Source organism: Sorex fumeus, unplaced genomic scaffold (genome assembly GCF_029834395.1).
Source record: "Sorex fumeus unplaced genomic scaffold, SorFum_2.1 ptg000122l, whole genome shotgun sequence".
Taxonomy (NCBI): domain Eukaryota; kingdom Metazoa; phylum Chordata; class Mammalia; order Eulipotyphla; family Soricidae; genus Sorex; species Sorex fumeus.
Genome location: NW_026606179.1, coordinates 39,266,935 through 39,282,173, shown reverse-complemented (window position 1 = coordinate 39,282,173; position 15,239 = coordinate 39,266,935). Strand labels below are relative to the sequence as shown.

The 15,239-nt window shown below is 50.1% G+C and overlaps 2 protein-coding genes across 2 annotated transcripts in view; both read right to left on the bottom strand.

The window, feature by feature from the left end:
- Positions 1–1,073: 1,073 nt before the first annotated feature.
- On the bottom strand, positions 1,074–7,304 carry ARL2BP (ADP ribosylation factor like GTPase 2 binding protein). Its single transcript, XM_056137206.1, has 6 exons — positions 7,060–7,304; positions 6,156–6,217; positions 5,037–5,143; positions 3,366–3,451; positions 3,031–3,127; positions 1,074–2,376 (listed from the first exon to the last, which is right to left on the bottom strand). Exons 1-6 carry the CDS (start codon positions 7,095–7,097, stop codon positions 2,275–2,277), a joined length of 492 nt encoding a protein of 163 aa, XP_055993181.1. The 5' UTR covers positions 7,098–7,304; the 3' UTR covers positions 1,074–2,274.
- A 3,762-nt stretch (positions 7,305–11,066) lies between these two features.
- The window catches only part of RSPRY1 (ring finger and SPRY domain containing 1), a 54,535-nt gene continuing 50,362 nt past the window's right edge, over positions 11,067–15,239 (bottom strand). Inside the window, exons 14-15 of the mRNA XM_056137201.1 lie at positions 15,060–15,164; positions 11,067–12,431 (exon numbers count right to left, since the gene is read on the bottom strand). Of these exons, the coding sequence (XP_055993176.1) occupies positions 12,335–12,431; positions 15,060–15,164 (202 nt within the window). The 3' untranslated portion in view covers positions 11,067–12,334. The remainder of the gene's footprint in view (positions 12,432–15,059; positions 15,165–15,239) is intronic.

Below are 15,239 nucleotides of genomic sequence, written 5' to 3'. Positions count from 1 at the left end.
GCCTTTCCAACCATCTTCCTGGGTCAAGATTTTTTTTTTTTTCAGTGTTGGTGTTGAATGTAGGGTCTCATACATGCAAGGCAAATGCTCTATCTTTGAGCCAGGAGTAAGCCCTAAAAGTTAAGCTTTTAATTTTTTTTTTTTTTTTTGCTTTTGAGCCATACCTACAAGTGCCCTTGGCGTACTCCTGGCTCTGCCCTTGGGGGGATCATTCCTAGCAGGGCTTGGGGGCCCACAGGGGGGACCGGGGATCGAACCTGCGTCGTGCCTTGCCTGCTGTACTCTTTCCAACCCCACCAAACTTTAGCTTTAAAGATCAGCTCATTTTTGAACCCACCAGACAAGTCTTACAGGGTCCCCCCTCACCTGAAACTGTTTCTGTGGCGATGCTGAGCTACTGAATCCGACATCGTCACCTGGTTTAGGGCGAGCAGGTGCTGGGTGGACAGTCTCCCATGGGGAGGCTGAGCAATGGGAGGATGACCGTCCAAGGGGGACAGAGAACGGCAGTTCCCCTTCTCAGGCATGGGTGGCACTGATGCCACGGCCCTTGTGTGGAGAGAGAGATTTTTAGCCTGTTCTAAAATGAACCAGGAAGGGTCCTGGAGTGAGAGTATAGAGGCTAAGGTCCCTACCGTGAACCCAGTTGATGGGGTTTGATCCCCAGTGCCCCATATAATTCCCATCCACACCAGGAGTGATTCTCGAGCGCAAAGCCAGGTGGAAGTCCTGAACCCCATGGGGTGTGGCCCCCTGAAAGCCAATCTCCTAGTGTTAAGACGCGCTTGCACTTCCCTGAGTGGGGAAGGGTGAATGGACTCCTTGCTTCCCTCTGATTCATTCTTCATTCACCTGCCCCCTGAACGTGCCCATTTGTCTTTTCCCAGACAGAGTAGCCAGTGGGTCATGCCCGCCTGCAATGGGCAGTCCTTCCAGAGCATTAGGGGCAGGGAGAGGGGCACCGAGAAGCTGCCCTTGGAAAGCTCAAAGGGTGCTACCCTGCTGGCCACAGCGACTGTGAAGGAAGAAAGGAGGTGAGTCCTTGAGAGTGACGGTTCTTGTGGAATAGCTCGTTTTACTACAGTACAAAAGTATTTAATAAGAGACACACCCATACAGGAGAGCACAGCCTATAGGTCATCCTTCAAAACTTCAACAAGCCAAGTAAAAAGTTCGTACAGATTATTTAAAAAAAGGAAACTTGGAAGGCCCATATTGGGATCGGAATGACTGTTCTAACATAACCCCGTCTCTACGTGTGGCCTGTTGTCCAGCACTGCTCTCTGCCCCGGGACGGTGGGGGCAGCAGGTATGCTGGCCCAGCGAACACCATCTTGGTAGGAGGCCTCTGACAGGATGAGGGAACTGCAGGGCCTTGCCAACAGGAAAGCCAAAGAACGGACTTCTGCAGAGAGGGTCTGAAGTACAAACCTGCGCCAGCACTCAGCACGCTGTAAGACAAGGAGTCTGGTTGGCTCCCGCATAAGCAAGGAGTCCCGGCACCCAGCACGTACGAAGGGCAGCGGAGAAGGCGTCTCTGCAGCTTCCACGGCACTGACCCGAGAAAGCGCACGGCACAAAATACTCTGATCTCGAAGTGGGTGATCGGGAAAGACCCAAGGTGAGATCTACTGGGTAGCCCGAGTGTTCATCTCTAAAACCTTTTTTTTTTTTTTAACAAAACTGCTTGAAAGAGAGCGCTAGAAACTGTGGGGCTGCAGCAGAGCCAGCAGACGGGACCGTGATGCAAGACTGCAACTAGAAGACGCAGGACTGATGTTCACAGGGAGCTTTCAGATCAAGGATGTTTCTCTCCACCGACTCCTCAAGCCGAGACTGGCTTGGTAAGAGGACGGAGCCTCAGGAACCCCAAGACAGGCAGCTGACTTGAGGGACACCAAACCCCACTGAGGCCGCAGGACTAAAACTCGGGGGGTGCTTCTAAGATTGAGTGCACAGAACAGATGCATGCGGGGACCAGTTATGGCGCTGCTGGGTTCTTCCTTCCACGGTGGGACACTCCGACACTAGGAAGGGACCCCCAAGGGGGGATGCTTGTGGACACAGAAGCCAGAGAGGCTCCAGCGTTACTGAGTACGAAACAGGGTTTTGGGAGGGTCAGGTGGGTCTGCTCTGCCCCAGCAATACTTAACGTTAACGAAGACCCGTGGGGCAGTCGGGCTTTCTGAGACATAGTGCTGTGCAGTCACGAGCTGACGCGGCTCCCAGGCCTCCGAGGGGCTGCTGAGAACCCGCCACGCCTGCAGGTAGGACCTATGACCGCAGGTTGTTCTGGGAAGCGGGGACAGTGGATGACTTGCACAAGGACGTCACCACCAAACCACTGCTCAAGTCCAGTCCCCGGCCTTCTTTCTCCTATGTGGAACAGAAAGAATTTCATGAGGAAAAAGGGGAAATCGTGAGCGCTCTTAATAGCTATGAACCCTGGCATCGGAAGGGGCTGGTCAGCGGGAGGGTGGGCTACCACGGGGACACGTGGAACAGGGAGGAAGTCATTTTGCATTTTGGCTCAGCACAGATGGGGTCACTCATTTAAAAATAATTTTCTTTGGGGGCAATACCCAGAGGTGCTGAGGGGTTACTCCTGGCTCTGCACTCAGGAATTACTCCTGATGGTGCTCGGAGGACCGTACCAGATGCTGAGGACTGAACCTGGGTTGGCTGTGTGTAAGGCAAACACCCTCCCCGCTACCCGCTGTACTATAGCTTTGACCCACACTCTCCTCTCCAAACTAACTTTCTTCACTAAAGAACATTTGTTGTTCCTATTGAGAGAACAATGCAGGTTGAGAGCTGCTGTTTGAGTTTGGGCCGGCTTCACCCAAACCGGAGAATGAAACAGTTTGGTTAGGATCCAGGCTGGGCCGAGCACATAGGCTCACTCTCCTGATGCCTGGCTCACTGCCTGCCGGCCAGCCTTCTCCGAGGAGAGGCCGGGGCGCAGAGTGACGGTTCTCCCGAGAAACTCCTTCAGAGGGGCAAGGCAAAGGAATGGCCAGAGTGACTTACAGCTCTGTAGTCCAGGAACATTTCCTTAAAAGCCAGGAAATCCGTAAACGTGAGCAGCATGTCGAAGATGTCACCAGCCACTTCATCTTTGTGGTGCCTGCAGAGGGTCAAGGTGGGCTGTGTGAGTGACCGCACACTCCTGCCCGCTCCCTCAAGGTGGGCTGCGGTGTGGGTGACCACACTCCCAGCCTCTGAGGGCCTCCCACCCCATCCTGACCAGTAGGAGTCTAAGCATTGGTGCTCATGCAGGGAGAATCTAGCGCATGGAGGAGAGAAGAGAAGAGGACGGGGGTGGGCAGGGTGCAGCCATGCTGGCCGGGACGAGCCCCACTCACTGTAAGGTCGTCGTGAACGCTGCCATGTTGAACCCTGGGATCCGCTCCACCAGCTGCTGTTCGATATACTTTTCTACCAAAGAAATCTACGAGCAGGAAAGACCTGGGGTCAGACAGCACGTTAGGAAAACAAGGCCTGCTTCTACAGGAAGCCTGAGCTCCGGTGTCAGACAGCCCTACGCTGAGTGCCGGGGGAAGACCCCAGACAGATGCAGACCCGGCTCTGGGCACAGGGAGCGCTGCCGGGCCTGGCCTGGCCTGCCTGCGGGCAAGGGGCATCCACAGGCAGTTCAAGGGCAGCGAACGAGAGCTCAGAGGGGTGCAGAGACAGCTCCAGGTCCCACGACCCTAGGACAGGAAGTGGGGGCTTCTCTGTCTGGGTAGAATCTCTGCGAAAAGAACACCCCAAACAGTAACATTAGGTTCACACACAGGGGCAGCCCCAGGTTCCTTCATCCGAGTGGACCTTCTCTGTTCCGAGCCATAGGCTGGGGCTGGAGTGATAGGACAGAGGGGAGCGCTCCTGCCTTGCGTGCAGCCAACCCAGGTTCGATCCCCAGCACTGCAGATGGTCCCCCAAGCCCATCAGGAGCGATCTCTGAGCAGTCAGGAGTAAGCCCTTCAGCACTGCTGAGAGTAGCCCCCAAACCAAAAACAACAACAAAGATTAGTGGAGGTATAAATCTATCCTCAAGAAATGAGATCTTCCACGAAGTGTTCTGAGGGTCAAAAAGGTTCTGGGGGCTGGAACAGTAGTACAGTGAGTAGGGAATTTGCTTTGCAGGCAGCCAACCTGGGTTTGATCCCCCGCATCCCATATGATCTCCTGAGCGCAGCCAGATGATTCCTGAGTGCAGAGCCAGGAGTAACCCCTGAGCATCGCCAGGTGTGACACAAAAAAAAAAAAAAAAAAGGCTGAGGTTCCTGGTGGGCTGGAGTCATAGAATAGCAGGGAGGGTGCTGCCCTGTACACTGCCAACTTGGGTTTGATCCCAGGCCCCCATATGGTCCCCCGACCCCACCAGGAGTGATTCCTAAGTGACAAGTTTGAGCATCACCTGGTGTGGCACCAAAACAAAATAAAAAAAATATTGAGGTTCCAGAGTTCAAGTCTTGGTTTTTTTCAGCAGCAAGATAGCAATTTGCCAAACAATGCCTTTCTTTTTTGGACAGGAAGCAGGATTTATAGGGATTGGGGCAGGGGACTCAGCAGGGGCAGCTCCAAGGCGCTCAGGAAATTGGTGCCTCCCCACCAAGTTCATGATCTGGGTCTCAGTTTTCACTTAACAGATATGAGCACGGCTTTAAGCCGGATGTCTTTAATGTCTTTTAAAAGAGAAGCTCATAAGAGGCCCAAGAGATAGTATAGTGGTTAAGCCTTGCATGTGGCAGACCTGGGTTTGAACCCTGGCATCCCATATGGTCCCCTGAGCACTTCCTGTATTCAGTAGTAATTCCGAAAACTGCCCAGCGTGGCCCATAAACCAACCCCTCCCCGCTCCAAAAATGTTGGTGAAATATTTGGGAAACAGCCTCAAGAGCTGAGGAAAGAAAGAAATGACAGGCTAGAAGGAAACTCCTCCAATTAGAATTTCAGGTATTGTACTAAGAAAACCTAATTAGAAATCCACTTACATATTCATTTAGAAATTCAATTAGAAGTCCACTTACATATTCATTAAAAATTGGCGTGTAGGTGAGTTTATTCTCTTCTGTGTCTTCAAACTCCTGGTAGTACTTATCCATGAAATTTCTCTGTAATAATTGGAACTCATCATCTGAACAACAATGGAAAAAAATCGATCATTTCTTTTGTACTTCCAGATCCTGTCAGCACATTCCCCCCCAATTCTCAGAAAAATAAGTCAATAATGATTTTTTTCTCAAGTTTGCCCCCTCCTCCCCCTACCATTTGTCTTAAAATGTTGGTGCTGGTTACTACAGGGCTTATGGATGTAAACTGGATTCACAGATAAAGAATGCAGGACCCAGGAAAATTCAGAACACCAGTGAGTCTGACACTGTGCTTCCTTCATGGACATAATCTACATTTTTTTTTGGGTCACACCCAGTGATACTCAGGGGTTACTCCTGGCTCTGCACTCAAGAATCACTCATAGAAAACCCCCTAAAAATAAAAAGCAAAACAAAAAAAGGGGCTGGAGCGATATCACAGAGGGTAGGGCATTTGCCTTGCACACGGTCCATCTGGATTCGATTCCCGGCATCCCGTATGGTCCCCTGAGCACTGCCAGGAGTGATTCCTGAGTGCATGAGCCAGGAGTACTCCTGTGCAATGCCTGGTGTGACCTCCCCCCCCCCCAAAAAAAAAAGCATTACTCCTGGCGGTGCTTGGGGGACCATTTGGGATGCTGGAGATTGAGCCTGGGTTGGCTGGGTATAAGGCAAACGCCCTACCCGCTGTCCTATTGCTCTGGCCCCTACAGTTATTTTAAACTGTGTTTTAAGGCATGGAGATGTTTCATGCTCAAAGGTCCATGTTTTGGGAAGTACTGCCAAAAGCCCTGTAACTTCCAACTTGCATTCTGTTACCTGAACAAGTCTTCCCAAAGGCCTGGGAATCTATGGCTAGTGGTTGTTTTTTTAAGGAGTACCGGGATGTCTGCTTCAAAGACAAACCACAGTGAACCAGCATAATGTACTGTGAGACAGCAACAACTGTATGTAGCTTGATGTTGTTTCTTAAAAATAGAGCTCCGAGTTCATTGCAGCACCCTTCAAAGCAAGAGTCTGAGAGTTAAACAAAGCCCAGGTCAAGTGGACGCTTACCCATGATAATGTCCTCTAAATACCCAACTACGGCATCAAATTCTGCATCAGAGGCTGAAGAGCTGGAAAACAGGCCGGTAATTTAATTGCTGTTTCAAGTAAGTTAAAACAACCCCTCCCCCCCCCCCCTCCTTCCCCGCCCCTCAATCACCTAGGAGCCCGAGTGATAGTCCAGTGTGCGGTAGGGCGCTTGCCTCGCACAGCAGCCCACCTGATTTCAGACCCCGGCATCTCATATGCTCCCGGAAAGCCCAGCCAGGGGAAAGCCCTGAGCACAGCCAGGTGTGTGCCCACCCCACCCCACCCCTCAAAAAAGAGAGAAAACTGGTGGGGGGGGGGGAAGGATAGATAAGAGACAGTGTCAAACATGCACTAAAACCAAAAAGGCGCGCGAAGCCCAACTCCCAACAATTCAGAAGGCGGATTCTCTCAGCTGGCCCAGCAGAAGCCGACACAGGGTGGGCGGGCGGCACCCACGTGGGAGAAGGCAATGCCCGGGTCCGCTGCTTTCAGGGAGAATCCGGGGCGGGCAGGAGGAACGCCACGAGCGCACCTGGGCCCAGGAGGGCGGCGGCGAGGATGCTGCAGGGGCCACTCCCCGCATCCCCGCGACCACCTGTGCGCCCAGGGCGCGCGCACCCCGCGCGGGGGCCAACGACGGGGCGTGGGGTTGGGGGGCATTTGGACCTGAGTCACGCCAAAGGGAGGTGCGGCGGGGGGTGGGGGGTGGTTAGTTTGGGATCCGTGGCCCCGGCCGGGGCAGCTCAGGCGGGGGCTGGTTAACGGCCAAGGCTCAGGAGCGGGAAGGGGGTGGCGGAGGGGGCGCAGACCCCGTCCTGGGGGACCCGGGGAACGGGGGCGAGGTCGTGGCGGGACCCCCCTCCCCGCGCCCTCCCGCACTCACTAGGACAGCGCCAAGCTCTCCTCCTCCAGAGTGTCCATCGCCGCCGCGCACCCCTCCCGGGCCGCGTCCACCCCGAGTCGGGGGGCCCGTCGCCCGCTGCCCAGCCCCGGCTCAGCTCGGCCGAGCCCCACCGAGGCCGCGGGCGGCTGCCGGCAGCGCCGGCTGAGCGCCTGCACGCGAGGCCCGGCCTCAGCTCCCCGCGCCGCGGCCTCGCGACCACGGCCGGGCCCCCCTCGGCCGCTGCCGCCGCAGCGCGCCCCGAACCGCCAGCGTCCGTTAAGGACCGCGCCGTGCCCCGCCTCCCGTCGCCTAGGCGACCGCGGCCGCTTCCGCCGCCCTGCGGCGGGCAGCAGCCAATCACAGGGCCACGTCGCCCGGGCCGGGGGCGGGGCGAAGTCTGGGAGCGGAAGTGAGCAAAGGGATGGAGCGCTCACCACCAAAGGGGGTTGGTGCGGGCATCCGCGAGCCGGACCTCCGGGGGCGCGGAGACGGGGCCAAGGGCCACGGGGCCACTGCAGCGCACACAGCTGTTTTATAGAAAATACCGAAGCCCAGAGTGTCCGTTTCTTCAGTTGCAAGTTGGGATGGACTGACAAGACGGAGTCGTTTCTTAAGGCAGGCTTTAAGAGCACGAGTCTTACCTGGCAAAACTCGCGTGGCTGGCTCGGGTTTTGAAACTGAGCATGCAGAGACGTCGGGTTTGCAAGGCTGTTCCTCCCTCTCGTGGAAGGAACGCCTCAGTGCAATGGAATATGCACATCTCTACATGCAATGGTTGGACAGGAATTGGTTTTCTTGGGTTCACCGGGCATGGTAAAAGCTGACAGAACCACTTGGAAGAAGTTAGTCAGAAAAAAGTTCCCTCTGAAACGGTCATATTTTGCGAAAAGGACTTTATAGAGTTGATTTCACAATTCGATCACTACACATGGTAGGGTTGCATGAATGTATGACATATTAAAGGGATTTTGACTGTGGTTTAAGTTTGATCTGTGGTTAGATGGCAGCCAGAATGATTGGAGATATCTTTTAATATAAAATAGCTATTAGCGGACTATAAGGTATTTCACAAAATACTCTGCTTTGTGACAATCAGAAGGCGGGCATCTAAACGTGTTTATGGAACCAAGTTCTGTTTAAATCAAGGAATGATTACAAAGCCCAATGCAAACTCAGAAAATATTCTAAAGACCTATTTTCTCTACAAACCACACTTCTTTTGAACTAAATAAAAGTGTCCACTCAATTGATAAAAATATATGGGATCCAGGAGGACCTTCTAGTCTTTGCTGCTGCTAGAAAGCACTAAAAAACTTTGCAACTTAACACAAGTATACAATTTAAATAAAAAATATTATATATATGTAAAAATCGCTTTTTGGGTCACACCTGGCAATGCTCAGGGGCTACTCCTGGCTCTGCTGAAATTACTCTGGGGACCATATGGGATGCTGAGGATCGAACCTGGTCAGCTTCATGCAAGGCAACCTACCCACCCACTGTGCTATCACTCTGGCCCCAATTTAACTGAAATTTAAATTAAATATTTTAAAAATATTTGCTGACTTTGAAACATGAAAATTATTTTCTGCTAACAAAAAAACTGTTTTGGTTCCTACAATGGTATCTTTGCTCCTCTGGCATTCTGCAAACGTACTTTTAGCTTTATCAGCGTCATCCGTAAGGGGGGCCCTGTATGTGCACGTGTGTGTGTTGCTGAGGATAAACTCAGGATCTCACACATTCAAGGCATATGAGTGGGGCACGCACAACTCTTTAAAAAATAAAAATTTCCAGCTGGAATTGTTGGGTGCATTTCCTCATATGTTCACTGGAGAAAATGTCACAACTTATTTTTATTTTGTTATTTCCTCTATTATAATATACTAGCAGTAAAAGACTAGCTTCCAACTTCACTCGAAATGCTTACATCAGTATGGCCTGGGATGTGGCTCCATGGTAGAGCACAAGCTCTGTCTGCATGAATCCTGTGTGTTTGCGGGTTTAAGCCCAGACACTGCAAACAAATACTATTACCTATGTTAAAACAAATGAGGCCAGAGAGAGACAGTATAAAGGGCAGGGCATTTGCCGGATATGCTGCTGACCCGGGTTCACAAATGGTCCCCAGGACACCACCATGAGTAATTCCTACTGAGCAGAGCCAGGAGAAACCCCTAAGCACCACTGGGTGTGGCCCAAAAACAAAACAAAAAAGGAGGAAAATTTCCAGGGGGGTGCTTATATATATATATATATTTTTTTTTTTTCCAGTAGGCCAAATAAGTTGGGAACCTACTGGTCTATTACTTAAGAACTGGAAAAGAGACCAACTTAATTAAATTCAAGGATAAATTTCTACTAAGCCAATAGACTCCCACATTCCTTTTGGACTTATTACCTATTCATTTCATTTATTCCATCTCCCTGAATTCATAGGCCACCTTCACCTTTGCTGAATTACTATTTTCCTTACTGATAGATCTCATTTTAGCAACGCTCTCTCCAGCTTCCCATGTCCTTTGCACCATTCAAACACAAGCACGGTCATCTTTTGAAATCATCATGGACTTTCATGTTTAAAAGGCTTGTTTTCTATTGCACTTAGGGCAAAATACAGGATTTGTAAGATGGTCTTCGGGAGTCGTTCCCTGGCCTCTGCCAACACTGGAGCACACCCATTCATTTTTGTCATTTCTGGAGGGTTTTGGGCCACACCCAATGCTCAGGGGTGATTCCTGGCATTGCTTGGGGGACCATATGTGGTGCCTCAAATCAAACCAAGGTAAGCAGTGTGCAAGGCAAGTGCTCTGGCCCCAGAGGACACCATTTGTCACCAACTTTTTTTTTGGGGGGGGGGGGGTCACACCTGAGGATGCTCAGGAGACCATATGGAATGCCGGGGATTGAACCTGGGTCGGTCTTGTGCAAAGCAAACGCCCTCCCCGCTGTACTATTACTCTGGCCCTGGTTCCTTTTCTTGAAGCTATAGGAGTTTTAACATCGTGTCCTGAAACCCACTGTGCTCTTTTCCACATTAATGTCTTTGCTTATGTGCTGTGTTCATTTAGTTACACAGATCGAGAAGCGTATCCTCATGAAGCCTGATCATACCCTTCTTTACCTCTCTCTCTCTTAATTAGGGCCCACCTGTAGCGATGCTGGGGTCCGGTGGAGCTCCCAGTGCTGGGGGCTCTAACTCAGGCTAAGTCTCTGTTCTATCACTTCAGTCATCTCCCTGGCCCCTCTCCTTTAAGTTTGCACTATATTTATTTCCTTGAATAAGGTTTCTCTGGTCCCCATCTAGATTCTCTCTCATGGCACCCTAGTCTTTCCTTTCAGGGCACTGAAAATGTACCACAACAAAGACAAATTATCTACTCCCCCACACCAGACATAAGCTCTAAGAAAAGGAATTCCATATATTACCATAGGCAGCTTGTCCAGAACATATTAGGTGCTCAGTAAAGACTCACCATATGAAAAAGTGCTTAACCTTGCTGCGTCTTTCTAATACTTGATTCTCTCCCACCCTGGATAACACTCTTTATTTATTTATTTTTGCTTTTTGGGTCACACCTGGCGATCCACAGGGGTTACTCCTGGCTCATGCACTCAGGAATTACTCCTGGCGGTGCTCGGGGGAGCATATGGGATGCTGGGAATCGAACCCGGGTCAGCTGCATGCAAGGCAAACGCCCTACCCGCTGTGCTATTGCTCCAGCCCCTAACACTCTTTAAATTAGAATATAATGTCTTAGAATCTTAGCAGAAGGCACCAATAAAAGTTATAAAATCTTAGTCAAAAAAGGCAAGAAATGTTTTATTCTTCAATGCAAATTACTGTATTCACCACAAGCTAGAGAACATATATATGCATACATGTATACATACATATACATATATATGTATATATATATATATTATATTTTTCTTTTTTGAAACTATGGAAGACTGAAGACATGGAAAAACATCCAGCACCCCAACAAGTACGGTCAGGAAGAAAATCTGTTTGTCATAGAATGGTTTAATGAAATCCAAACAAGAAGGGGTGGGGAAATAAGAAAAAGTGTGCGTTGAGCTTAAGACACTGTAAAACTCAGAAGACATATTTACTATTCAAGTATAAACTCAGTAAGGACTTGGCATCAATTGAAAGGCAGCTGCTGAGGTACACCATTATAAAATAACTTCTAGGAATTTACAATTCTACCTTCCAATTTTCTGGGAGAAAAAACAAACAAACTCTTGAAGGTCTTCACCAGAGCCCCTGAGAGGGCGAACACTTTCGATGAAGACACAGTCAACAATCCATGACTGAACTCACTATTCAAAAACATGTATTTATTTGAAACAACAGAAATATGTGCTCTCAGACAGTCCTCTAAGAGTTTTTTGGAGACTATTAGTTCAAGAGTTTTAAAGTAGATTACTTCCAAAAACAATACTGATTAAAAAACAAAACAAAAAACAAAAACCTGATTTGATGGTACCTTAAAAATACCCTAAATACCAAATTTTCTTCAGTCTAATATTGCAATTAAGAACTCCACCTGCATTGTTCAAACATTTCTTCCTCACAAAATGTGGGTACTGACATTGGATAGAAACACCATGAATGTGAAAATACCACCGATTTTCTGCAGTTAAAAAAAACTAGAATGTTCTTTGGAATCACTGAAATATAAAACATTTGGGTTTTCTTCTACAGTCTGTGCGCCTTCTCAGGTCCTCTGCGTCGCTTGTCGGATTGACCTGTGTGATTCTAGGTTCAGGTTCAAGGCTCGAAGTGCAAGATCCGTGCTGACACAGGTGTCTTCTCTGACCAACAGGAAGTATGTTTAACCCAGAAATGCTGTCATTATTTCTCCATAATGACTTTGCCCAAAATAAAAACTTCAGAATATGACACAAAACATCCCATGTTAAACAATCAAATGAACCCAACGTGGAGAAATTCTGGTCTGGTTCCAGCACTCAGGAGGGCGGGCTCCTACTGTTTTCTCATGGAAGTACCATAGGCCTTTGTGAGCACTCAGCTTTCCTGGGCCTTAAAAGGAATTTCTCAGGGCTGGCAAGTTGGGTTAGATACTAAAAGAATTTTGTAATTTTGTCTTTGACAAACTACCGCTTTTAGCATAAAATCTGGGCATGGCTATACGTTTCAATGTGCGTACAACTGATTAGAGAATTTTTTCTTTGTTTTTTTTTTTTTTTCTTTTCAGCATTGGCTGGAATTGAGTAGAAACAAGTCCGTGGTGCTGCTTCCCGTGTGTCATGAGATATGGGAAATCTGTCTGACTCTAGTCACTATTTCCTTACGGCACAATGGGCAGGTCTCCAGCTGCAAGGCACAATCCATGCACAGGTCGCTGAGGAGAAAGGCAGAGACGACAATTAGGTGGATGTCACCGCAGGTCACACTGCTGACCTGCTGTTTCCATCCCAAACCTCGGAGCGTCATGCTTACACATGGCTAAAAATCAAGGTAAGACAGGGAGGAAAATGTCTCCGTACTTTTTTTTTTTGCTTTTTGAGCTACACCTGGTGATGCTCAGGGATTACTCCTGTCTCTGCAGGGCACCCTATGGGATACCAGGGATGGAACCCGGGTTGGCTGTGTGCAAGGCAAATGCCCTCCCTGCTGTGCCATCACTCCAGCCCCCGCCCCATGTAGTTTCATTTAATCTTCACTGTTGTCACATCCTCCCCCACTTCCCTTCATTGCTGGTGTCAGTACTGTGATGACCAGAGGTGACACACTCGTGTGGCTGTGGTGCATGTACAGTGTTAGCTGTGGTGCTCACACACTTGGCCACGGGAGTTGGAAATCACACTCCTTGAAGCAGTGCTCGTTGGGGGCAAGCTTTTTGTTTTGTTTAGTTTTTTGAGTTATACATGGAAGTGCTCAGGGCTCACTCCTGCCTCTGTGCTCAGGAATCACTCCGGAGCCTTGGCTGTTGAGTGATCTCTTGAGCCGCATGGGTTGGACATTTTTGTTGAGGCACACATATCCCAGATGTAGTGTTCACATATGTGCTTGCGAGAGGTCATACTTCCTGGCTGTAGGACTGAACATGCTTTTTTGTTTTGGGGCCATACTGGAGGTGCCCAGAGTTTACTCCTGGCTCCATGCTTGGGGATTACTCCTGGTGGGTTCAGTCGACTAAATAGGGTGCCAGGGACTGAACCCAGGTTGGCTCTGTGCAAGGCAAATGTCCTACCACTGTCATGCTCAAACACACCCGTGGTATAGCCAGAAATCACTTTGCGGTGCTAGAAACTGTAGACAGCATAGCTGCCAGGATCTTGGATCCACACATAGGGGCCAACTGAGATCTGAACTCATGACCACGTGCTGCAAGACAGATTTGGTAGGGTTTTCTGGGTCAAGTGAATAACCACTCAATGAAAGCCACGTAAGGTCGCGTACAGGAGAAGTCAAGACCTCCAAGCTTTGGGAGGTGGAGCAACAGTACAGCGGGGAGGGTGCTCGCCTTGCATGGACCATTCCAAAGAGTAACTGAGCCCTGCCAGGAGTGCTCCTGAAGTGCAGAGCCAGGAGCAGCCCCTGAGCATCTCCGGGAGTGGCCCAAATTCCAACCAAACAACCCCCGCCCTTCATCCACCCCCCCCCCCTTTCATCCCACCTTAAAAACTATGCACCTCTTTGTGAGGCTCTGCTAACTAAAACCTCCAAGAGTGCTCAAACTGAAATGTTTTTGAGTCGAAACCAAGGGCTGGAGCTCTTATGCCTGCTGTTCAGAGGACTGGGGAAATGAGACAAGTGGGACAGACCCCCCGAAACAGCAAGTCGGGTCAGAACACCCTCAGAGGGCATGCACGGGGCTGCACTGAGGGAGCGGGCCTGGAGCAGCAGCACAGCCAGTCTCCTGCCCAACACCCAGCACACACGCCCACGGCCTCGCCCCTTCCGAACGCAGCTGGGAGGGCTTCCTGGAGACCATCTGACTTGCTGTGCTCACTGGCGGTGACACACAGAATTCTATGTTCCATAGAATTCAAGTTGCTTTCTGGGTTTTTCCTGAGGAACAGTTGGCTAAATAAAAGGGAGGTTCTGCTTTCAACAACAGAAGGTGGGGCCGGAGCAGTGGTACAGTGGGTAGGGCTTTTATTTGCCTTGCACAGGCTAACCTGGGTTTGACCCCCAGCATCCTGAGCTGGGGCCCCCTGAGCACTGCCAGGGGTAATTCCTGAGTGAGGAGTGATTCCCGAGCAACGCCGGCTGTGACCCAAAAAGAAAAAAAATAAAATGTCAAGCATACATAATTTAGTTTTAGAGGCGCCTTTAAAACAAAATGGAATCACCCAGCATTTAAGCCTTGTGTGTTTTGTTAAGTGAAAGGCAGATGAAAAACATAACAGTGAGTAAACAAAACAAAAACAGATGAAGCAGCTTGATCCAAGTTTCTGGAAGACGGCCATATACTACTCAGCAAACAGACTTTTTTTCCTCCCTGATGGGCCACACCTGGCAGTGCTCCCAGCTTCCTCCTGGTTCTGTGCTCAGGGATGACTCCTGGTGGGGCTTAGGTGACGGGTAATGAAACCTGAATTTCCGGGGCTGGAGCAATAGCACGGCGGGTAGGGTGTTTGCCTTGCATGTGGCCGACCCGGGTTCGATTTCCAGCATCCCATATGGTCCCCTGAGCACCGCCAGGGGTAATTTCCGAGTGCACAAGCCAGGAATAACCCCTGTGCATCGCCGGGTGTGACCCAAAAAGCCAAAAAAAAAAAAAAAAAAAAAGAAAACAACCCAAAAAACCCTGAGTTTCCTGTGCGCAAGGCAAATGCCTACCTGCTGTACTATCTCTCCGCCATCCCCCAGTGCCCACAGACTCTTTTCTCATCCCATCTATGCTGGACATCATGAGCTGGGATGGACAGCCCCGGGGCAATCCCCGTCATTCCGAACAGCAATGTGATGGGCCAAGACCAACGCCATGAGCCAAGACGGAGTGCAGGTGCCCGACCCCTACCTGTGCCCACACGGCCGCAGCTGTGTGTCTGCCGCCTCGTCACAGCACAGGGAGCAGCAGTTCTCCCGGATGCTCACTTGCTTCAGCAGCGCGAGACGTCTGTGCCTGTGGGGACAGCACGGTTTGAATTTGTTCTGCCAACAGGTGACTGGGGCCTGCTGGCAGAGGGACGGCATTAAA

What these genes read in the sequence shown, in the direction of transcription:
- ARL2BP (XM_056137206.1), bottom strand. Translation starts at nt 7,097, where the DNA reads ATGGACACTCTGGAGGAGGAGAGCTTGGCGCTGTCCTA. An exon ending in GAGAGCTTGGCGCTGTCCTA is followed by an intron (nt 6,218 to 7,059) that starts GTGAGTGCGGGA and finishes CCTGTTTTCCAG; the next exon opens with CTCTTCAGCCTCTGATGCAG. An exon ending in CGCCAATTTTTAATGAATAT is followed by an intron (nt 3,452 to 5,036) that starts GTAAGTGGACTT and finishes TCCTGCTCGTAG; the next exon opens with ATTTCTTTGGTAGAAAAGTA.